General features: G+C 53.3%; 7 protein-coding genes across 7 annotated transcripts; 5 read left to right on the top strand and 2 right to left on the bottom strand.

Moving 5' to 3' along the window:
* Positions 1-371: 371 nt before the first annotated feature.
* INS49_011004 (uncharacterized protein) lies at positions 372-2312 on the top strand (the record flags this gene model as incomplete). The annotated part of the gene is made up of 1 exon (XM_043171725.1): positions 372-2312. The coding sequence occupies one exon, from the start codon at positions 372-374 to the stop codon at positions 2310-2312; it is 1941 nt and encodes a 646-aa protein (XP_043023470.1).
* Positions 2313-4936: 2624 nt separating this feature from the next.
* INS49_011003 (uncharacterized protein) lies at positions 4937-6822 on the top strand (the record flags this gene model as incomplete). The annotated part of the gene is made up of 7 exons (XM_043171724.1): positions 4937-4961; positions 5110-5150; positions 5292-5318; positions 5386-5461; positions 5530-6060; positions 6116-6539; positions 6594-6822. 7 exons carry the CDS (start codon positions 4937-4939, stop codon positions 6820-6822), a joined length of 1353 nt encoding a protein of 450 aa, XP_043023469.1.
* A 1128-nt stretch (positions 6823-7950) lies between these two features.
* INS49_011002 (uncharacterized protein) lies at positions 7951-8441 on the top strand (the record flags this gene model as incomplete). Its single annotated transcript, XM_043171723.1, has 2 exons — positions 7951-8247; positions 8295-8441. The coding sequence occupies 2 exons, from the start codon at positions 7951-7953 to the stop codon at positions 8439-8441; spliced, it is 444 nt and encodes a 147-aa protein (XP_043023468.1).
* A 2013-nt stretch (positions 8442-10454) lies between these two features.
* INS49_011001 (uncharacterized protein) lies at positions 10455-11707 on the top strand (the record flags this gene model as incomplete). Its single annotated transcript, XM_043171722.1, has 4 exons — positions 10455-10599; positions 10717-11052; positions 11106-11170; positions 11267-11707. The coding sequence occupies 4 exons, from the start codon at positions 10455-10457 to the stop codon at positions 11705-11707; spliced, it is 987 nt and encodes a 328-aa protein (XP_043023467.1).
* Positions 11708-12572: 865 nt separating this feature from the next.
* On the bottom strand, positions 12573-16248 carry INS49_011000 (uncharacterized protein; the record flags this gene model as incomplete). The annotated part of the gene is made up of 3 exons (XM_043171721.1): positions 12573-12988; positions 13046-13666; positions 15597-16248. The coding sequence occupies 3 exons, from the start codon at positions 16246-16248 to the stop codon at positions 12573-12575; spliced, it is 1689 nt and encodes a 562-aa protein (XP_043023466.1).
* Positions 16249-18271: 2023 nt separating this feature from the next.
* INS49_010999 (uncharacterized protein) lies at positions 18272-19459 on the top strand (the record flags this gene model as incomplete). Its single annotated transcript, XM_043171720.1, has 1 exon — positions 18272-19459. The coding sequence occupies one exon, from the start codon at positions 18272-18274 to the stop codon at positions 19457-19459; it is 1188 nt and encodes a 395-aa protein (XP_043023465.1).
* Positions 19460-20271: 812 nt separating this feature from the next.
* On the bottom strand, positions 20272-21447 carry INS49_010998 (uncharacterized protein; the record flags this gene model as incomplete). The annotated part of the gene is made up of 3 exons (XM_043171719.1): positions 20272-21099; positions 21170-21338; positions 21410-21447. The coding sequence occupies 3 exons, from the start codon at positions 21445-21447 to the stop codon at positions 20272-20274; spliced, it is 1035 nt and encodes a 344-aa protein (XP_043023464.1).
* Positions 21448-22404: the final 957 nt, after the last annotated feature.

Raw genomic sequence — 22404 nt, 5'->3', positions numbered from 1 at the left:
TTCAACATGGTATTATTTGATCCAAGAGCCAGCATGGCTTTCACTTCCTTTTTTGCATGCCATTTCAACGGCGCACTTCAATTCAGCGCTATCATATCCAAATATCCGAGAAGTCTGGAACCGATGTGATGATGTTTTCGAGAAGGCAGCAGCGTAGTAGGTTCCAAAAAGCCATTGGAGATCATAAATTGTCATGGCACATCTGTCATATCAAATGAACCGGTCTCTCCCACCACAGTGTCTGTGACGTTGGTTGCACCGACGCATGTCGACAGGCACGGTATCCACTCCGATGGCGTGCTTCGGGCTCGGCCGTCCATCGCCGACCTGCCCAACGGAAACAGATTAACACAAGCCGGAACAAGACCTAAATGGTGCGAGGAGTTCTGGAGGCAACGGAACTGATGATGGAAATGTCAACCGAACTGTCCAAGGCCTTCCAGCGCGAGCTCGCTAACGCGAGCCGGGGCTTCATCGCGCCCTTGGTCCCGGGCATCATCAAAGACGCCGCGGGCAAGACCGTCTGGGACATTGACAGCTACAAGTTCCTCGGCACCGACACAAAATGTCCGCCAACGGTCAACAAGAAGCTCTGGAGACAGGGTCAGCTGACCGCCAAGCAAGGGCTGTTCGAGGTTGTGCCGGGGATATATCAGGTCAGGTCCCTGGACATCTCCAACATGACCATCATCGAGGGCGAGAGCGCCATAATCGTGGTAGACCCACTGGTCTCCTGCGAGCCCGCAGCAGCGGGCCTTGAGCTCTACAGAAAACATCGCGATCCGGAGCGGAGGAGGAGAGTGGCCGGGCTGGTTTACACCCACTCTCACACCGACCACTTTGGCGGCGCAGGAGGCATCCTAGAGGGGACCGAGGTGGAGGCCGGCGCGGCCGGTGTGGCGATCATCGCGCCACAGGGGTTCATGGAGGCCGTCATGAGCGAGAACCTCGTCGCCGGCCCGTCAATGCACAAGCGCTCGGTCTACATGTACGGCATGGCTCTTCCAAAGGGGCCGGACGGCCACGTCGGCAATGGGCTGGGCATGGCGAGCAGCACGGGGACTCGATCGTTGATCCCGCCGACGACGCACGTCAAGAAGACCGGTGACGAGCTCGTTGTCGACGGTGTGCGAATGGTCTTCCATGTGGTACCCGACACAGAGGCCCCAGCCGAGATGAACGTGCATTTCCCCGACTTCAAGGCTCTCCTCATCGCGGAGACGGCGACAGTCTCAATGCACAACATCACCACGCTGCGCGGCGCCCAAGTCCGTGACTCCAAGGCGTGGGCGAAGTCGTTGGATGAGGCTATTGTCTTGTATGGGACCGACTCGGACGTCCTTCTCGGGAGCCACCACTGGCCGACCTGGGGCCAGCACGACCTTGTGGCTAGGCTGGCGGAGCAACGTGACTTGTACCTTTATCTGCATGACCAGACAGTGAGGCTGATGAATCTGGGCTTGAATGGCACAGAGATCGCGGAACAGCTCAAGTTGCCGCCCAGCTTGGAGAACTCGTGGCACTGCCAGGGATTTTACGGGAGCCTGAGCCACAACGTCAAGGGCATCTATCAGAGGTATATGACATGGTTCGATGGAAACCCAGCAAGCCTGTGGAAGCACACTCCTGCAGCTGAAGGGGTCCGGTATGTCGAATGCGTTGGCGGGCTGTCCTCCCTCTGCAAGAAGGCCGAGGGATACATAGAGAAGGGTGACTTGCGTTTCGCGGCAATCTTGCTGAGCCATGCAGTATCTGCATTTCCTGACCACCAAAGATCGAGGTCACTCCTTGCAAAGACCTACGAAAATCTCGCCCACGGCTCGGAAAATGGCCCGTGGCGCAACTTCTATTTGACAGAGGCCCAAGGCCTGCACACGGGGACTACACCGGGGGAGACCGAACTTGGTCGAAGCCCTCTGGCAGAGACATTGACGGTGGAGCAGTGGTTTCAGATTCTGTCAGTCCAAGTAGACAGCCAGAGGGCAGCTGATAATCGTTTCGTGATCGAAATCAGGATCACGGACGTCAAGGAGGCCTGGAGGCTGACTGTCAGCAACGGCGTCCTTAATTATCGCCAGCAGGCCTCAGGCTGCGTGGTCGGTGAAAATCCAGACCTGCGCATATCTATCACCCGGATGGGGCTGTTGGATGTTCTGCGAGGTGGTGATATCGATGGAGTACCAGGTGTGGAACATCATGGTGACCTTGATGTTCTTGATAAGCTCCTTGACATAATCTCGGATCGACCGTCAGACCTGGACGTCTCAGCTGGAGCGTCTCTTGTCATCAAGCTTGATATGACAGGAGTATAGCTTGTCGAAGCTATCGGATTTCAAACAATCAAGACTGTGTTCGATCTCTTGTCTCATTTGGAATTTCTCAATGCTGGCATGTGGCGGTGGGTGACTCAGCTTGGTTGAGGAAAAGTCAGCCATCATGAAAGCAAGCAAAGACTCGGAGAACCAGATCACGCGCCAATTATGGACGCTCTCATGCCTCAAGCCGTCAGAATAGAAGGGTCCAAGGCCATCAATGATTGAAGCATGAGGCCCGTAGCTTAACATCGAGCGCCTTGCTAATACAATGACTTGGTGGGAAAAACGAAAACTAGCTAGGTAGTGATGATAGAAGGCTTTAAAAATGAGGGCATGTGTAACTCGACTGTTGATCAAGATTGTATTTAACATGACAGTCACGCCACAAGCAGACAGTTTTGCCCACATAGTTTAGACGAAGCGTGACCTGTAATTAAGCCCTTACTGCTCTGATAAAGATCATGTTAACATGTGATAAACTTGAGCCCACAGATGTCTGTCTTCTTCGACAGCACGGTTTTAAAACCCTCGAGGCCAGACACTATGTGTTTTGCTGACTGCATGATCATCATGTTACATGCAACGTCGGTGGGTCACAACATAGGCCCTGCGTTATAGGTATGCGGTTAGTTTGCTCTTCATATAGCCCATAGTGGGCGCCGGCACTGATTTTTCTTCTTCTTACGTCTACTTCTGTCTATAGCCCAGGCCTAGACTGTTCTTGCTAATCCTAGGGTCACCACTGGGCAATAGGAGGCATGGTAACCTTTGCATCCTGGTGGCAGCTTTTTATCAACCTTGTTAGAATGTGACTAACCTGTGTTATTGGTATCATGTCTGCCGGGGGGATGGTCGTTGGGCCTCTTACGTAAACCGAGAGATTCGCATTCAAACTTGACGCTGACTACTTCGAGGTGCGACTGGAAGGACACGAGACTTTGAGCGGGCCGGCAGCACTCTGCATAACCTACAACCAACTTCTCTCTATCTTGGGGCTGCTTCTGCCGCCCGTATGTGCCATCTTCCCCTGTTGCAGAGTCTACAGGTTCACTGAAATGGAACTTCTGGCACAACTTGCCGCTGTTGACTAGGTAGGGGTTATGTCACACGCTGGGCCTCCTCTCACACTCTCTATAAGCATAGCAAAGGATTGGACTTTGGGTGTCCGGAAGTCTGGTCCATGGAATTTCTGTGGTTTAACAGAGACTGTGGATATTTCTACCTCCGGATAGCTCGGGCCATTCCCGTGCAACCTTCAGGCACGAGGGGGGCTTGTATGACTCTTCTATTTTTATGTCGCTCTTGAGTGAACGCAGCCATATGCAGTCAGCTATGTGCTTGGTTCTTCCATTGGCCTTGTCGTTCTCGGCTCCATCACCTCGTGGGCCTTGCTTGCTGCCTGTCAGTGAGCCGTATGATATCATGCTAGGATTTTGTTGTGAAAATATAGCTACGTGAGGGTGGAAGAAGGGCTAGAGGGCATCACAGGGCAAGAAAAGACGAGAATATCGAGGACGCTGGATCGAGAAAGCTTTGGGCTGGGAGATTCGCAGTCCTCCCTCTCACCAACGACTCGACGGCATCTGATTTATTAGCGCAGAGTGGCGGTACGGAGTGGCCGTCAAGGAGACACACTTGGCTCGTGATGGTCCGGGTCCACATTTGACGTTGAGAGAACGGGTGGGTATTAGTTCAGGGAACAGTAAATCATCTGAAATGGAAGAGCCCATAGCGATCAGTTGTGCGACCTGGCCACTGGAGCAACAAGGAGTCGGCGGCCAAACATGGATCGTCTGTTCGGAGTGCAGCATATCAGAGTGCAGTCTGTTGCAACAAGCATAAGGTAGGGGAAGTCGGGTTATCCTGCAGCCTGACTGCCTGGGGAATTAATAATGCAACACAAGCACGGTGGTGATCTGGATCGAGTCGGTAGTGAACCGTACTTCGGACGGTCCATCAATTGACAGCGCAACATCGCCCACAGCCAGCCAAGCCGTTCTGGGCGCACAGATCATAAACTGGCGCCCTCACGGTCTAGCACGCCCGTTCCTGGCGAATGGGAAGCCGCGGCGAGTCTTGACTGTGGGGAGCAACGGCCAACGAGACGCGCCTTCCCAAAAAGGGGCGTGTCAAATCAACAAATGGCAAGAGCGAGATTGGGGCCACTTACCCCTGCGCTGCCCTGCCGAGAGAGCGAGCGAGACGAGACGGACTGATTGACGGGACAGACAGGCCAGACTGCAAAATTCCCCCCACTAAAGCTAGAAGGGCTCGAGGGGACAGGGGGCCCGGAGTGCTGGAGTGAATCCCAGCAGCAGCCAGCAGCAGCAGCACCCACAATTCAGGCTCTCTCCAGCAGCGTGGGCAGGCGTGGGCAAGGTGCAGGCCCCCCAGCAAGCAATTCCCACATCCACATCGCCCCGAACCTTGCAACTTTCAACATCAATCCATCCTCAACCTGGCCTCGCCTTGCCTGTCTTGAGCTGCACCACCACCGCACCACCCACCTTCCTCCACCACCGCTGTCGCCAGATCGATCTTCGTTCCTGTCGGCCGTTCCCTGCTTCTCTCTCTTGTTTCACCATATTCGCAACTATTGTCCTTGCTCACCAGTCGCGACAATGCGTGAGATCATCAGCGTCAACGGTATGAGAACCCTTCTCTCCTCCTCTCCTGACCCCGACGGAAACGCGTTGTTCCTTGACCGCAAACCCCCGTTCGCTCCGACAATACGGCCTCTGATGCACACCCGACGATTTCTGCTTCTGATTTTGTACTAACTCTTGTGTTCCAGTCGGCCAGGCTGGTTGCCAGATCGCCAACTCGTGCTGGGAGGTAAGTTTTGCGTTTATCTCGACTCGCGCGGCCGCCCGGTCAACATGTCAACAAATCGCCCCAAAAAATCACCCCTCCCCCAAGACTGGCACTGATCGACCACCACGACGAGCACTACTGACATTACCACCCGGCATCTAGCTCTACTGTCTCGAGCATGGTATTCAGGTACGTCCAATCGCTATCCAACTAAACTTCTCGTGCTGGGCCCGACTGACGCGTTATCTCCATGCAGCCCGATGGATACCTGACGGACGAGCGCAAGGCCGCCGACCCCGACCAGGGTTTCAGCACTTTCTTCTCCGAGACAGGTACGCGAGACTTCCACGTAATGCCAGTTCTGGCCGCGAAGTACGTCTGACACGCTGGATGCACACAGGTCAGGGAAAGTACGTCCCTCGAACAATTTACTGCGATCTTGAGCCGAACGTCGTCGACGAGGTCCGCACCGGCCCATACCGAAGCCTGTTCCACCCCGAGCACATGATCACCGGCAAGGAGGATGCTTCCAACAACTATGCCCGTGGCCACTACACCGTTGGAAAGGAGCTTATCGATGGCGTCCTCGACAAGATCCGCCGCGTTGCCGACGCCTGCGCCGGCCTCCAGGGTTTCCTGGTCTTCCACTCGTTTGGTGGTGGTACCGGCTCTGGTTTCGGCGCCCTTCTCATGGAGCGCCTGTCCGTCGACTACGGCAAGAAGAGCAAGCTGGAGTTCTGTGTCTACCCTGCTCCTCAGACGTCCGTCGCCGTCGTTGAGCCTTACAACTCGATTCTGACCACCCACACCACCCTGGAGCACGCCGACTGCTCCTTCATGGTCGACAACGAGGCCATCTACGACATCTGCCGTCGCAACCTCGGGCTTGAGCGTCCCAACTACATCAACCTGAACCGCTTGATTGCTCAGGGTTCGTCTTGAGTACTCCCAAAATCCGTTATTGCAGGGTGCTGACACGATCACAGTTGTTTCTTCCATCACCGCTTCCCTGCGTTTCGACGGATCCCTGAACGTCGACTTGAACGAGTTCCAGACCAACTTGGTGCCATACCCGCGTATCCACTTCCCTCTGGTCGCCTACGCGCCCGTTATCTCCGCCGCCAAGGCCGCCCACGAGTCCAACTCCGTCCAGGAAATGACCATGTCTTGCTTCGAGCCCTACAACCAGATGGTCAAGTGCGACCCCAGGAACGGCAAGTACATGGCTACTTGCCTGCTGTACCGTGGTGACGTCGTCCCCAAGGATGCCCACGGTGCGGTGGCCACGCTCAAGACCAAGCGCACCATTCAGTTCGTCGACTGGTGCCCTACTGGGTTCAAGCTTGGTATCTGCTTCCAGCCCCCTGAGCAGGTGCCCAACGGCGATCTCGCCAAGGTCGACCGTGCTGTGTAAGTGCTCCCGAGTTTTCTGTTGGGATGACTGTTTCTAACAACACCTTTTAGGTGCATGCTCTCCAACACAACTGCCATTGCTGAGGCCTGGTCCGCTCTGTCCGCCAAGTTCGATCTCATGTACTCCAAGCGCGCGTTCGTCCACTGGTACGTTGGTGAGGGTATGGAGGAAGGTGAATTCTCGGAGGCCCGGGAAGATCTTGCTGCTCTTGAGCGCGATTACGAGGAGGTTGCTACCGACTCCATGGGTGACGAGGGCGATGTCGATATTGAGTACTAAAGCGTGTTGGAGATCTGATGGAGTCTTCTTGACAAGCATACCCCATTGAACTTCGCTCTGCTATTGTAAGCGCACATCTGCGATCCTGGTTGGCAGGGGCGATGTGTTGCGGATCATGAAGATTAGATAGTGATCCTTTCCTTCACTGTTAGATCGAGGCGGAGATTACCCAACTTTAATCACAGGACACAAGATTGTATGGAAACCCAAAAGAACATACTTTGTACATGAATCTTGAACCACTTTGAGGTGTAGTGCAATATCGACTTGGCTGAACTCCAGTCCTCAGGTTCTCAGTAGGTACAGGGGAGCTGATAACAGACAGTCCCTGCGATGTCAAATCATCTGTCCGTCCATAGGTTTGACAAGCTTCCGGAAATTCTTCACAGAGAATCTCCGAGATATCTGTAGGGTCTTAGTCCAGCCTAGTGCTCAAGCATAGTTTGAGCTTATTGTACAAACTACTAGGCATTAGTCATTGAACTCGGTGCTCAACTAGTTCTTGAAATATATGTCTCGGACTTCAGAACGAGATGAATGATAGCCTGTCACGAGGAAAGACACCTTTGTAAAATAAGTTGTGTAAAGATTTGCCTGGCGAGTTGCCGTGATAGCCAAATTGTCTTCTTCCAGTCTGTAGGTAGAACATAGCTGATGTGAGACATACCACTTCTTAATGAAGCCTTGTAGAGGCTTCACAAGAGTGATGCCTAGCTAGGACAGCATGCTAAGCCGTCTGCTGACCACCCGATTGTCAAACTCATCGTATAGCTAGAGCCAGTGCAAGCTCCTAAAGTTCGGCCTGACTCACTTGAAGACCAGCAACATGTGCCTGCATTGGACACACCCTGTTTTCAGAACATGTTGATATAAAGCCCCTCGCGACTTCCAGCTCCCAGGGCTTTGTTCCTGCCATTATACGCAACACAACACAACCTGAATGAACACAGCCTGTCACCAAGGCTTTCAAATGCGCTCATCAAATAGCCTCACAACCGCACTCATCCTCCGTGGTGTCATTGCCTTCCGCTCCTGAAAAGATTCAAGGGCATCCAGCAAAATCAAATTCATCAGACGTTACTTCCGTGTCACCAAAACCATCAGTCCTCAAAACACAGCATAGCCAAAATGGCGTCCCAAATCAACGACAACGCTGAGTACGACTTTGCGGCCGCCAACGCCGGCGCCGTGCCCACCTTCCCGGTGCAGGCGAACCAGCTCAAGCAGGGCGGCTACATCGTCATCGACGGACACCCGTGCAAGATCACCAACATTGCCAAGTCCAAGCCGGGCAAGCACGGCCACGCCAAGGTCGTCATCACGGGGGTCGACATCTTCACTGGCAAGAAGCACGACGCCGGTGGCCCTGCCGGCCACAGCATGGACGTGCCTGTTGTGAAGCGCGCGAGCTACACGCTACTCAATGTCGGGCGTGACGGCTTCCTGACGCTGTTGATGTCACCAGCGGGGAGGAGAAGATCGATGTTCGGGTCCCTGAGGGGGAGCTGGGTGAGAGGATCAGGGAGAAGTTCCGCGAGGGGAAGGATTGCAGTGTGGTGGTTCTTGGTGCTATGGGCCTGGAGATTGCTGTCGAGGTCGCCGAGAAGGATCGTGAGTGAGAAAGACCATGGTCAACGCGAATCGGCGATTGGAGTTTCAATGCTTGATGAGGCTCAACCATCTGCGGTAGAACTGCCCCTGTTGTCTACCAGTCTCATCGGATTTCGAAAACTTGAGTTGGATTGAGTATCAGGGTGGTGATAATTGGGGACTCGAGTGTTCAGTTTTTAAGTTGATATGTTTTGGGAACCCAATTCAGCAACCCACCTCAACTCAAATGTCCTCAAGTGCTCATGGTGAATACTTCGGATAATATGTGAAGGATAATTACCTTGATGTACATCCACCATCACGGCACGTCAATGTTCACGAAAACGATGAGAATGGTCTTCCGCGACAGCAATGGTTTTAGCCCTGCAATTGCTCATGCAGTGAATAACTAAGCACTAGTCGAAGGATCCCCCGGCCCCTTTCCACCACGTTGGTCTAGATACCTAGTATTTCATTCCTTGTGTTTATGGCTATCAACATGAATGTCCCTGCCTATTGATGTGTTTTGTGTTTATGTGATTTCCGTTGGAGTCTAGGAAACTCACTGTCAAGTGGCTGTCATCGTCGTGCCATGTCCTTGTAACTGTCAGTTTTGTGAAGCCACACATCATTCTGGCCCTCAGACCATTCCTGGATTGGACATTTCAAAAAGAGGTTTTCACGAACTCATCATCGGGAGTGCATTTAATTATAGCAAGTGCGAAATGTCTCGTATCAATCCGGGTGTATCGTATCACGGCAGAAAGGGTGAGCCGCAAGGGATTCGTGCATTTGACGTCGTCAGGCTTCATTATGAGGTACACGACGCTCAGATCACCCTGTTATAGATGTAGCGGTATCTTAAGGCTGTGAAGTGTTCTAGAAAGAGAACAAAGTTCCACACCGGAATGAAGTCGGCCTTGAGGAGGCTTTCTCCAGCGTTTGGAATGGACTGCACATGCATTTTATACCCAGCAACGACGCATTTACCATAATATTTCTACCTCTACTTTTGTCTCGTGGGTTGAGTGCGATGATCCATCAGATTTCTGTCTGAATAGACAGACATAGAGCTGAGTTGACCCCCTGTAATTTTGACGGAGGCGAAAGAAAGGAAGGTCAGCCTTGATTGGCGGTCATTCAAGTGGCCATTGAGCGTCCTGCTTCAGCTATGAAAATAAAGTTGGTGATATATGATGAAGCCAGCCGTATGGACAAGTAGACTCCTTTCAAGCCTTGGGCACAAGCTGCCAGTAGGCTGTCCACAGATGACATCTAAATCAGGAGCAATAGAAGGCAAAACAAATTTGCAAAGGTAAATTCAATCAGACTTTGAGGATGCAACCAATACTACAGTGTGTAGACTCTTCAGTCCAAGGATGAGTCAAGCAATTTGTGGAGTTGAGTCTTACTCAAGCCCAGAGATCGTGTCTTAGCTTCCGGTGTTTTCCATTTGGATTCTGGATGGTATCCAGCAGGTTCAAAATTTTAATTACGTATGTACCATGGGAAGAGTTTGATATTTCAGTTCTACTTGAGAAGGCAGACATTCAAAACCTGTATTGAATTTTTCAGACACGAAAATTACATGTTTCTGTTGTACAAATGAGACGATTTGCAGCATCTTTGCCTGCTTCTGCGTTCGCTCAATCCAGCATGGTGGCTTTTACGGCAACGCACTCGTACTTTGAATTATTTTTTTTGTTCTTAGCACCAATATCAACCGCTCTACTCTCAAATCATGCCGGCAGATAAGCAGCCGTTTGCAGCCTGAAACAATGAACAGCTAAGTAGTTAACTATCTATTCATTGATCAGTAAAGTTCAAATTAGGAATATTTTACTCGCATATGAAAAAGCTGAATGTCAGCTCTGTGGCATGAACCTCGCAGACCCGGCATTGATTTAGTTGAATTATAGATACTTCAGCGCATACAACTGATCAATTTCCAACATCCGTTTCACTGAAGTCTTTGATTCCACATGCGTGTTCCACTCAGTTATTCTTCTTCCATATACCTGTGAACCGTCTTGAATCCTGCCATGTCGACGGATGAGAGCCAAAACTCTGTGGACCCCTCGTCCGACATTGAAGAGGACATTGAAGAGGGAAGAGGCGCGTACCAAGTCGGTGGTTTCCACCCTGTATATGTGGGCGATTTATACCATAGAAGATACGAAGTGCTGAGTAAGATCGGGTATGGCGTATATTCCACAGTCTGGCTTGTGCGAGACCGTGAAGCGCAGTCAGTCTTGCTACCAAGGTCCAAAATTCATGCTTATTGCAGTTAACACAATTTCACAGCGGATGAAAAGAAGTTCCGAGCCCTCAAGGTCTTGAGCGCTGAGTGTTATGATCAAGGCACAGACACTTACGAGAGAGAAATCCTGAGACATCTTCGAAATGGGAGCCAAGATGAAGCAGGCTACCCCTATGTCTGCCATCTCATTGACGATTTCGAACACAAGGGCCCAAATGGAACACACGTCTGCTTAGTCTTCGAGCTTATGGGGGAGACGCTGGCGAGTTTTGGTGTCTGGCTAGAAAATCAGAGAATTCCGTACATATTGTTGCGCAAATTCACACTCCAGTTGATCTGTGCACTGGATTTCGCGCACGGCTGTAATGTCATTCACACAGGTATTTGTTCTCTAGAACTAATCCAAGCCCATAAGCTGACAAGTTATATCAAGACCTTAAACCGGACAACATCTTCGTCAAGTTCAGAGACTTCTCGCTCATCGAGGAAGACTATTTGGTCAACATGCCTCTGCCGAAACAAAACAGAGACGAGGAATCTTAAACCCCCATCATGTCGGTTCCATTGCGATGCAGCTACTTCAATGGAGATCAGAGCAAGGACTTCTACGGCTTCGATGTCGTCCTCGGGGACTGGGGTGTGTCGAGCTGGGCCGACAGGCACCTGACCGAGTGGATCCAGCCCGTGAAGCTGCGCGCCCCAGAAGTCCTGATCCAGGCGCCCTGGGACGCCAAGGCCGACGTGTGGAACCTCGGTGCAATAATCCTGGAGTTGTACCGCAACGTGCGCATGTTCTCGGGGCGGGTCGCGCCCGACGGCCGCTACGATGTCCGGCAGCACCTGGCGGAGATCGTGGACTTCTTCGGGCCCTTCCCGCAGGAGCTGTTGCAGAGGGGAAGCCAGAGGCTCGTGAAGGAGTTCTTCGACGATGAGGGCAGGGTCAAGGGCGCCCAGCCGGTGAAACGGCCTGGGCTGTCTTCGGAGTATTTCACTCCGGGCAGTAATCAGCTTCCGGACACAATTTTAACCCTCTAAAGAAAAACCAATTCCTATCTGTAGCTTGTACCTCAAAGGTGTTGTCAGACTGCAGGTTTTGAACAAGCCATGGCCATAGTCTGGCCTGGTCCTCACCATTTCCAAATGAAACTTCTTCCTTAGTTCTCTGATAGCTGACTTCTTTTGCTGCAGTGGAAGAAGACCTCCGGCAGGATTTTGTCGCGTTCATGCGAGGGGTTATGAAGATAAATCCTCGGGAAAGGCCGTCGCCTGAAGAAATGCTTAAGCTGCCTTGGATAGATGCAAAGGGTACCGGTAATACCAGCGGTAGCCAAAACTAATTGATGGAACATTCGCACACTACCTACCAGGTACTGGTATGAACTACCAGTCGGCAGACTTATAATCTTAACACTCGCTGTTCTCATAAATGTGTCACCAGGAAACTGCCCAGGGTTATATCAAAGGGTTGTTCAACCAATAATATGTGCGCATGGGCTGGGACATTCGTGGTTTGGTAGCGCCCTGATTACGACTGTTGGCTCTACGGGGCTTTTGTTAGCACTGAAATGAGCAACTTGATTGATTCATTTCATACTCTCCGTGAACTCATATCATGCGGTATGGGTTTCGAACCTGAATTTAGCAGCATATAACATGATACGATGGGGGCACGTAATGAGCGGGATGAAATTGGACAGCTCCTTCATTTTAGCTCTCAAGCCGTTCACCAAGCACAGAGTATGGCTCGCACAAGTCGGCAAAATTGGTTCTTCAAAATTGAGATGATCGTATGTAGACTTCTCTAATCCTGGCCCAGCTACGCACAATGCATAAACTGTTTTGCACGCATCAACGGCGAGTTCTGTACTCCAATCCTTCGGTCAAGCCTGTGAGATCACCTCTAGTTGAGATTGATTTGCATGGACACAGTAGACTCGAGGATAGAATCACCATAGAACTGCTCGGTGCCGGCGTTGGCCACGTTGACGTAGTAGTCGTTCGTGACAATGCCCTGGCTCACCATCTCCGCGAGCCAGTCCTTGAGGTCACCGGACCAGGTGCCCGACGCACCCAGGTCACCGGCTGTCGGCAGAATGGTGGTCAACTCAACGCCCTCGCCGCCAGCGAGGTTGTAGTTGACGCCCTGATACATGTCCCAACTCTGGCCCCACATGTTGAAGGTCGCCTTGGTGCCGTTGTACCATGCGAGGGGCAGCTGGTCGCCCTGCCAGTGCAGCCACATCTGGAATTCCTTTGTCGCTGCCGAGGTCCAGTCGTGGGCGTCGGGGGCGAGGACCATGTCGAGACAGACGTTACCTACATTTTCATTAGCCTTTGGCCCATTTCATGATGGTATATTTTGTAGTGACTCACCTCTGAAATCGGATGTATTGGTCCTAGACCAGGTGTATGACGAGGGGATTGACGCGATGTCACCGAGCTTCTCGTCCACGTTCTTGGTCACGGCAACGTTGGAGTAGTACTTGTTGTCATTCATCGTGGCCTCGTCGAAGACAAGGTTGGCGTCGGCGGTGAACTTCACGGCAGTCTTTCCATCGGCAAGTGTGACCACGTCGTTGTAGGTAGTGCAGACAGTGCCGTCCACGCTCGACTCCACGACGCGGCCGTTGGAAACCACAAGTCCCCACTCATCGAGGGTAGTCTTTTGGTTCTCAGCGCACATGTCTGCTGAAGCAGGGGCGTTGATCACAGGAGTCGAGGCCGGCCCGGCCGACGAGGCCGAAGAGGGCTCGGCCGCAGCTGAGGAGGAGGCCGTTGGCTCGGTGGCAGACGTTGCCGAAGTGGAAGTAGGTTCCTGGACGGACGTCGGTTCCTGGGCCGAAGTGGGCTCTTGAACAGAGGTCGGCTCCTGGACGGAGGTGGGTTCCTGGACGGAAGTAGACTCCTGGACGGAAGTAGACTCCTGGACGGAAGTGGGCTCAGGAACAGGCGTGGGTTCCTGAACAGGCGGCTCGCTGGCGAGTGACGATTCGACTACGGTGGTGGTCACCACCGGGACCGAGGGTGTAGTCGGGACTGCATCAGCAGAGGTGTAAGGCAGACCGACGGTGGGATTCTCGAGACCGATCGTCGGGACCGACGTGTTAGTCGGAAATGAGGTCGGCGCGCTGTGGTGAGAGTGGCGATGCTTGCATCGGCGCGCATCCACAGCGGAAGCGAGAATGCCCACCAGGGCAATTTTCATAAAAGACTGCATATCGGACCAGCGGTTTTGGTTTGAAAAGATTGACTGAAGTGAGTTAATAGAAGCGAAAGTTAAAGTCCCACCTGGACGCTGCGAAAAGGAGTGAATCGAAGCGTTCAGAACGGTTTGCCAAACACGGATGCAGTTGTATCGAAGGGTCAGGTTGGAATCGAATGCTTAAATTCAAGTCTATAAGTCTATGATGTGCCATCTTGTGGGTCCAGTTTGCCATGACTCTCCTAATTGCCGAAGACCTTGGCCAGGCCTGTTCTGCTGTGTGCCACCGACTTAGATCCCCTTAATCTCTAATTAATATCTACCTCCTACCGAGCCATGCGGGCGATAGCGTTCGAGATTCGATAAGAATCCCGATGGTGTGAGGTGGCGGCTCAGCCGCGGCTAATTTGTTTGGACGAACGCCTAGGTGATTGGCAGGCTTGCCATGTAAACGACACCCCTAATCCCAGCTTGAAACGTCCTGGCCCTGCCGATCACCCGTCAGACATGATTCGACCCTGGCTCGCCTAGCAAACAATCCTGAGGGGGCGGAGGAATATCCAAGACATTAATATGCCTCTCTCCTCCTGCACGCATCTTTACTGACGGCACACGACTGTGCTTTGATCTCAGGAAAGCAGTCCACACCAGCATCGAACCGAGGCAGGTCTCACTTTACGTTTTCTGGGATAATGATAGCATTCACTAGTGAGCCGACAGACTGGCTGGAGTAAATGTGTTCATCGCTCGGAAAGAACGGGGAACAAACGTCAAGTCTCGCCACTGTGATACAAAGCAGTCACCCGTCCGCTCGGTCTTTCCAGCAAGCGGCTTGGTGGAAGAAAGCGGGCTGCGTCCATCCGCCAACCACCCCCCCCCCCCCCGGCCAATTATCGCCTATGGCACTTGATCTCAAGACCATACCTGCTGAAGCCGGGGGCCGGCCCAACGACGTTCTGTGGTATCTCCGGTCACGCCTCGTTTGCATCTAACGCCCAGTCAGATGCCACCGCAGGGGTATCCCTCACACGCCGAGAGTACACATGAACGATCAAGATAATTGTTGTTGGATATGACGAGTGGGCTCAGCACAAGAGGAACAGAAGCTGATCAATTCTAGAGCTGGAAATAACATGGTCCTGACGAATATCTCACCTCCAATTGCATGAAGCTCAAAATCTGTTTGGTCGGTTTGCCAACCGCCATTATCTATGTCAAGACGGTCTCAAAATTTCATACGTGTATTGGTAGTTGTGTCATATTCTGATGGAAATTCTTTCGATTAAAGTAACGTTTCTGCTATCATGACGCTAAAAAACCAGCCATTATCAGTCTGCTCGGATGAATCACTTACCCGTTTAATGCATTTCAATCTGTGACGCGTGTGGACACACCGTCTTGCTAGTGCCTACCCGTAAACATTCCCAATGTCTGCACGGCAGTAGGGGCAACGGGACACCCTGACACCGTAGAGCTCGAGCGAGTTCTGAAGACAGCGCTGTCCCACTATGTGACTGCATGGAAGTTGAAAGGAAGGTTCCCTTTGTCCATTCTCAGGCTGAAGATCACCCTCCGGGATCACTACCTCGTCTTGGCACCAAACACAGAGGACCTGCGGTCGGGGGCCTGTTCTGGACTGCAGCCATTCGTGGATACGGGGCCATGATACTTCCTCGACTTGTTCCCCACCGGGCGGACCCGGCGAGCTTGGGGAGGCAGTACCAGGATCTGGACGGACAGCCTCTGGCACAGCTCGGGATTCGTCTACAGCCTGAGCGGCTCTCTGTGGCGGCTGCGGATCCGAGGGCATTAGAGAAAGTACTTCGGCGCGTATGTCGTCTGGCAAGCCATGGAAGACCTCGGGGTCGAGCCCCTCGGGAGTTTCGGGCGGACCCGAGCGTGGCTGACCCGTTCCACTCTGACTTGTAGGCTGCCGTGCATCCGCCCGAGTATCCAGCTGCGCGAAGACTCTCATTTGCTGTATGAAGCCTCGTGGATCGTCTAGAGCACTGCCAACCTGAGAGTCAGGGCTTGCGTCGTCCTCGGAAGAAAGCAGGACTGCGTGCGCGAGCTCGCGGACTTCTGTCGGCTCGGACCTGAGCAGGCCCATGAGGACTTGAGTACGGCTTCCTGCGGGCGAGTTTCCTGGCGGTGGCGACGTAGCAGCTCGCTCGATACTCTCCCTGATGTGTCGGATGAAGAGGTTCGGGTCATCCAAGGCTGTGTCTAGGACAGCGGGGTTGGACTCACTGGCTCTGCTGATTGTTCCGAAGGCAAGCTGTCGCACGTTGATGGGCTGGGCGTTGATGAGCTCCACGAGCCTTCGTGCACGGCTGGTGTTGCCGCTGAGAATTGATGATCTTGGGACACACATCGTTGATGTCGTGAATATAGATGGGTGCAACAACCTGTTGGTTGAGAAACAAGTAAATTAGGTTTTATGTGCTAATGTTATCCGCCTTATAGTTCTTTTGGCTATTGTTTGTCTTCCCGAGGCTGGTTTGTTGTTGCTTAAACAATGGACTGTACTGGTATTTCATCTGTCACCTGAGTTGAACCGAGCATTTGAAGTATTCGTGGGTGGACGAATATTGACGCATGCACGGCAGTCGCCGGTGCCCAGGTAGTAATCGTACAGGTGCGAATTACAAGCTTTTGCATGCATTCCTGGCGTATTTCGTGATACGCGAACTAGATACTTCACTTCTCTCTTCCAGTAGCTCGGGTATTGAGAATGCTTCCCCCGGGAGTTCAAGAGGACATTGACAATCAAATCGTTTCAGGTGGCGAGTTGCAGAGCATTGATTGATTTTATTGTAAGAAAAGTCGAAGTGCTTTGTTTCCATGGCGAAGACCGTTACCTGCAACTGTTCTTTGTCGTCCGGGCCTCCAAGAGGGCTTTGCCGAATAGCTCTGTCATTCCAATTTCCCAACGCACCGACAGCGCCAACGTAGTACCGGTGTGTGTTGCACAGAAAGTAGGAAAGCAACAAGAGCACAGGAACAACACCATAAATCAAGATGTTGCCGTTCATGCTTGGAAGAAACTCCATGCAAAAGAAACAATGTCATTATCCGAGGCAGGAAGTCAAGAGATATGCAGCAGGAAGGAGATGAACATCTGTGTATTGATGACAGACCAGACCTTTGCGAGCGGGATTCTGAAGAAAAAAGTGGCCGTTGTGTAATATGACGGCAGATTAGATGTGTGTTCGAGTATAATTAATTAGAGAAGACAACTCGTGAAGGAATGATGGGTCGCTTTTGGACCCTGATGAACTTTTGTTCTTGGCTGGTAATTTGTGTCCTCACCCTCGGGACGCATCAACGACGGCGCGCAGGGTTGCCTTTCCCCAAAGTTTCTAAATATGGCGGTTGTTGACCGGTTGACCCATCAGGACAAAGTCGAATCAACATCGTGACTTGTCAGTTCCAACCTCAAATGTGTGGCAATGGACCTGTGCAGATTCTTTGCAGTAGGTTATGAGGCGAGCATAAGTGCTCACGGTCTACTTGCATGCTAATATCCGAGCTATTTACACCAGTTCTGCCAACGTTTGCGTTGGTGGGCAGAACTGTCGACATTCCCGCATTTTCCTGCTCTTCAAATCGGCCGAGGTCCGTTCTGTGAATTCTACTTCTCCGGATAGGTGAGCGCTTCTTACGGGAGCGTGGGCCTGCGGACATTGTGGAACACGGCAAGGGCTTGCTGTAGTTATGAGAGGCTGAGAGGCTGCACATCGCAGGCAGAGTGTATGGAATAGGCTTGTTCCAATGATTAGAATAGAGCTGTGAATGAATGACAACAATCAGTCGTTCCGCGAAACATTGCAGTGCTGGGGAGATTCTGCACTGTTTGTTTAGACACAAAACCAAGCCCTTGATCGTGAGACAGATTGGAGCCGAGTCTGTTGCAAATGCTCCTTGACGGCGCTGCAAAGTGTCTAGGAACCTAGGTAGTCCAATCGTGGCAGTCCATATCTGGCCAACTTAGCTCTCGCTCGGACTCTTCGGAGCTGATGATGAACAGGTGTCTGTGCAACGAGCTTCGTCCAGATCTCCTGGAAATAGATCCACCCACGCGCAATCCATCTGATCACCGCTGTCAGGGCGGCACAGCATCTTGGCACTGAGCCTCAGTGGGCTGCCCAATAGGGCGCTGGAAGCTCAGCATGGCCCCCGCATTCCCCACAGGAGGACCCTGAATCCCCTGAAACATGACGTCCTTCGTGGCCAGGAAGCTGGAGGCCTGTTTCAACCCCATCAGCTCGTATGCAGGTGCATATAGATAGATGGCTTCTTGACTCTCACTCCAACAACTTTCCAACTCACCTCCCATCCCAGTCCTTCGCTCTCTAAACTTCATCACAACTATCACCATTACATATCCAACCAAAATGGCTCCACACGAAGGTCTCGTCCACCCCAAGGAGTACGACATCAAAGACAGCAATGTCGAGCTCATCGGCAGCGAGATCGACCACCAGGTCAAGTACAAGAGCGCCACCACAGAGCCGGCCTGGAACGACGGCCACGTAGGCATCTCACCGGGACTGAAGATCTGGCGCATCGAGAACTTCGAGGTCGTCCCGTGGCCCAAGGAGAAGTATGGCCAGTTCCTCGACGGCGACAGCTTCATCGTGCTGTACACGTTCAAGGTGGGCGAGGGCGAGAACGAGCACCTGGGCCACGATATCTTCTTCTGGCTGGGCGCGCACACGTCGCAGGACGAGGCCGGCACCGCCGCCTACAAGACGGTCGAGCTCGACGAGTTCCTGCACGGCAAGGCGACGCAGCACCGCGAGGTGCAGTCGGCCCCCAGCGACGCCTTCATGGAGCTGTTCCCGCGGCTGCAGATCCGCTCGGGCGGCGTGCGCTCCGGCTTCACGCACGTCGAGGAGGAGGAGAAGGAGGAGGTCACGACGCTGCTGCGCGTGTTCAAGGTCCCCGGGGCCAAGCGCGACTCGGTCGTCGTGCACGAGGTGGCGCCCACGTGGGAGAGCCTGGACGAGGACGACGTCTTCGTGCTCGACAAGGGCGACAAGATCTGGGTGTGGCAGGGCAAGAACTGCAGCCCCATGGAGAAGGCCAAGTCCGCGCAGGTCGTCCACGACATGACCCTCGCCAAGCACGTCGACGTCGAGGTGCTCTCGCAGACCGAGTCGCGCTCGAGGCTGGTGGTGGACATGCTCGGCGGGGACAAGGACGCCGCCCCCGCCGCGGAGGAGTACCACCGCCCGCGGCCCTTCGCGAGGCACGCCGAGGGCCGCAGGGAGAAGAAGCTGTTCAAGCTGAGCGACGAGTCCGGCCAGCTGAGCTTCGGCCAGGTGAAGGAGGGCTCCTCCATCTCGAAGTCCGACCTGGACGGCAACGACGTCTTCATCCTGGACGACGCGGGCAGGACGATCTGGATCTGGCAGGGCGCCGGTGCCAGCAAGGCGGAGAAGGCGGCGTGGCTCAAGGTCGCGCAGGCTTATGTGCGGAAGCTGCAGGGTGGCGACGACGATGAGGCGCATCTCACGCCCATCGCCAAGGTCGTGGAGGGCAGCGAGAGCTCGGCTTTCCTGCGGGCTGTTACGGCTTGAACGGATCTAAGTCTTGAGGTCACCAGATAGACAAGTCTTCGCATGTATTTGTATGTATGGACAGAAGGGCTTAAAGCTGGACAGATCTAATCGACAGAGACAAATGCCATCACGAGACCAAGGGACTAAGCCGCATACTCTTGATATCAAACGTTCTTTCTTCCTGGTATCTATCTGATCGGATCCGCGAGGAAAGGATTATCAGGGAAGCTTCCATCAGCCATCAATGTGATGCGATGGAAGGGTGAGAACATCCTACCCTGTACCTGCCAAAATACACGAACTGTTTTAGGTAACCATACCTATATAGGATGACCACCCTTTCCCAACCCCGCGAATTGCGGCTAAACCTGTGTCCTTGAATGAATCAAGCAGGCCAGCGCCATGGCCAGAGCTGTCCTGCCATGAATGCCGTGCTGATGGCCTTGTTCTGGGTGGAAGGAAGTCTGCTAATCCGCAAAGATCCTCACATTCAAGTCGACACTGCCCGTCGCAATGACACAACGGATGCGTGCATTGTCAGTGACTGCATTCTTGGGCGTTGATGGCCCATTTGTGCCGTTTCTCTCCCCTTCTCCGTTGACCACGGCCGGTGCGTTCGTCACGCTGGGTGCCCACCTCAATGTGCTCACAAAATGGTCATGGACGCCCGACAGGGTTTTGACACACTTGCCCTCCTGGGTCAAATCCCAGCAACGGAGTGTTTTGTCATCACTGACGGAAAATAGATATCTGCCGCCCGGATGGAACGCCAATGCCCTCACCCAGTTGTCGTGGCCCGTCAGCGTTTTGAGACAAGTCCCCCGTGCGTCCTATACGCGGATCGACTTGTCTCTGCTACCTGTTGCCATGAACTGTGCCGTCAAGGTTGCGGGTGGTGGCTTTTTCAACCTCGCAAGAGCCGCCAGATGCGGGTATGCAGCGGCCGGTGCCAGCACAGCACATTCAACCACGTGCTCGTGGCCGATGAGTGTCAACTTGGTCTCCGGATTTGACGTTGATACATCCCATAAGCGCGCTGTTCGATCATTACCAGCCGAAAGAAGGTAGCGCCCATCGATAGATGGACAGACGTCGCGAATCCATTCGGCATGACCACCCAGCGTTCTTATGCAGCATCCCGTGCTGACATCCCAAATACGGAGGGTGCGGTCTCTCGATGCAGATACCAGAAGATTACCGGATGCTGGAGCCCCAGCTGCGCCCGAGGGAATGAACCTGACAGCCGACACGCTGTGGTCGTGGCCTGTCAACGTCCGAATGTTCTTGTACTCGTTTGATGGATCCCACAACTTGATCGTCAAGTCGCTGGAGCAGCTTGCCAGCAGTGTTCCCCCTCTTGGTCCACCGAAGTCGACATCCAGTACAGCCCTGGTGTGGCCTTTGATTGTCTTTTCCAACTCCCCCAATTCCCAGTCCCAAATCTTAATGGTCGCATCCTCCGAGCCAGATGCCAATGACGAGAACACGGGATGGAACGCCACGCAAGTGATGGGGCTCCGATGTGACTGCAGCGTATGCCGTGCGGGTGCCTTGGGCAGCCAGGTGGCAGGGTCTTGTTTCTTGCGCGAGAGTGATGTTGTCGTGGCGTCGTCGAGCTCGGATTGGAGGGCAAAGACCCAAGACTCTAGGTCCATTATCTGCCCAGTCTCCTGGTCAGCATCTGGTGATCATCTTGGAGAGCAACGGAAGCGAGTGTTGGTGCTGTACCTTTTTCTGTAAACGGACGACACTGATCCACTTCTTCTCGAGCAGTCCCTCGTATTTCTTAACCGTGTTGTTGTCGAGCGCATCTCCGCCGAGGCCGAGTTCTTGTCGCAGGGCTGCCGCCGCACCGGGGAGTCCGTTTGCAGAGAGATACGCAATGATAGACTTGTGCCTACCACCAGCTGTTAGCCCTCGTTATAGCCACAGCAAGCACACTTGCAGGCTTGGAAATTGTAGATTCACAGCTCATCAGCCTGACGACTGGCCAGTTTTCGACTCATGGTCGCAGTCGAACTGCCTCTTCTCGTGTCGAGGCCTTGGCATCTCAGTTGCTGCCAAAGAGGGGGGTTCGTCGACCACGACGTGAATGAAATGCCAACACGGCGCGTATGTGAGGGTGTAGGCGGGTACGTCGCGGGCGCAGTGTCTGTGGGTAGTGATGACGGTGGAAATGGTGGATGTGGTTTTTGGGGGTGGCCTCACACGATGGGCCCTCCTGGAATCTGAGCGTGTCAGAGTGGTTAGTCGTTCGAGTAGGTTGTTGGATCGAGTGGATGTTTGGTGAGTTTATTGACTTACGATCATGTTTGGAGGGGGTTCTTGGTCCCGATCACTGGACTGGCACTGCACCTGCGCGAGTGAAGGAGAACGGCACACACTCTCCCACACTCAGAGAGACTTCTAGGTCGACTAACGGACGTTGGGCACATAAATCAGATGGGACAGGGCTACGTAGCGAGGGAGCGGACGCACAGAGGGGCAGGCTCGATGATGCATCCGCCAATGCTGTTTCCAAACGAAGACTCAATTGCATCCTACCTAGGCTGTCTACGAGCCCTTGAGTCTGTAAACATCCTCATGGTCTCCAGGCATGGGGTACGTCTCCTTAAGAGCAACCAGAAGTCGAACGTGACAGGCGACGGTACTATACCGTGATGAACGCATGGTGGTTGATTGTTCCCACCACAAGCGCGTCAGGTAGCTGGCGGGCAGCTGGGCAGCATTTACGTCACCGTTCCCCCGGTAATGGTAGGGGCTCCTCATTGGGCAGCGACATTGGATCTCGGCGGCGGTGCAGCACACCAGCGAGAGATGAGATTGCGGGCAGTCAACTCAACTCAACTGTCAATAGCCTTTGGGCAGGCGCGAACACGTCACGCTAATAATAAGGTATTGGTGTATTGGACAAGGTGGTGGCATTGGCACCGTAAGTACCTAGGTAGTACATGCGACATCCA

The sequence above is a fragment of the Diaporthe citri genome (assembly GCF_014595645.1).
Source record: "Diaporthe citri strain NFHF-8-4 chromosome Unknown scaffold_5, whole genome shotgun sequence".
Lineage (NCBI taxonomy): Eukaryota > Fungi > Ascomycota > Sordariomycetes > Diaporthales > Diaporthaceae > Diaporthe > Diaporthe citri.
Note: the sequence above shows the minus strand (reverse complement) of the source record. Positions and strands in the feature narration are given on the sequence as shown.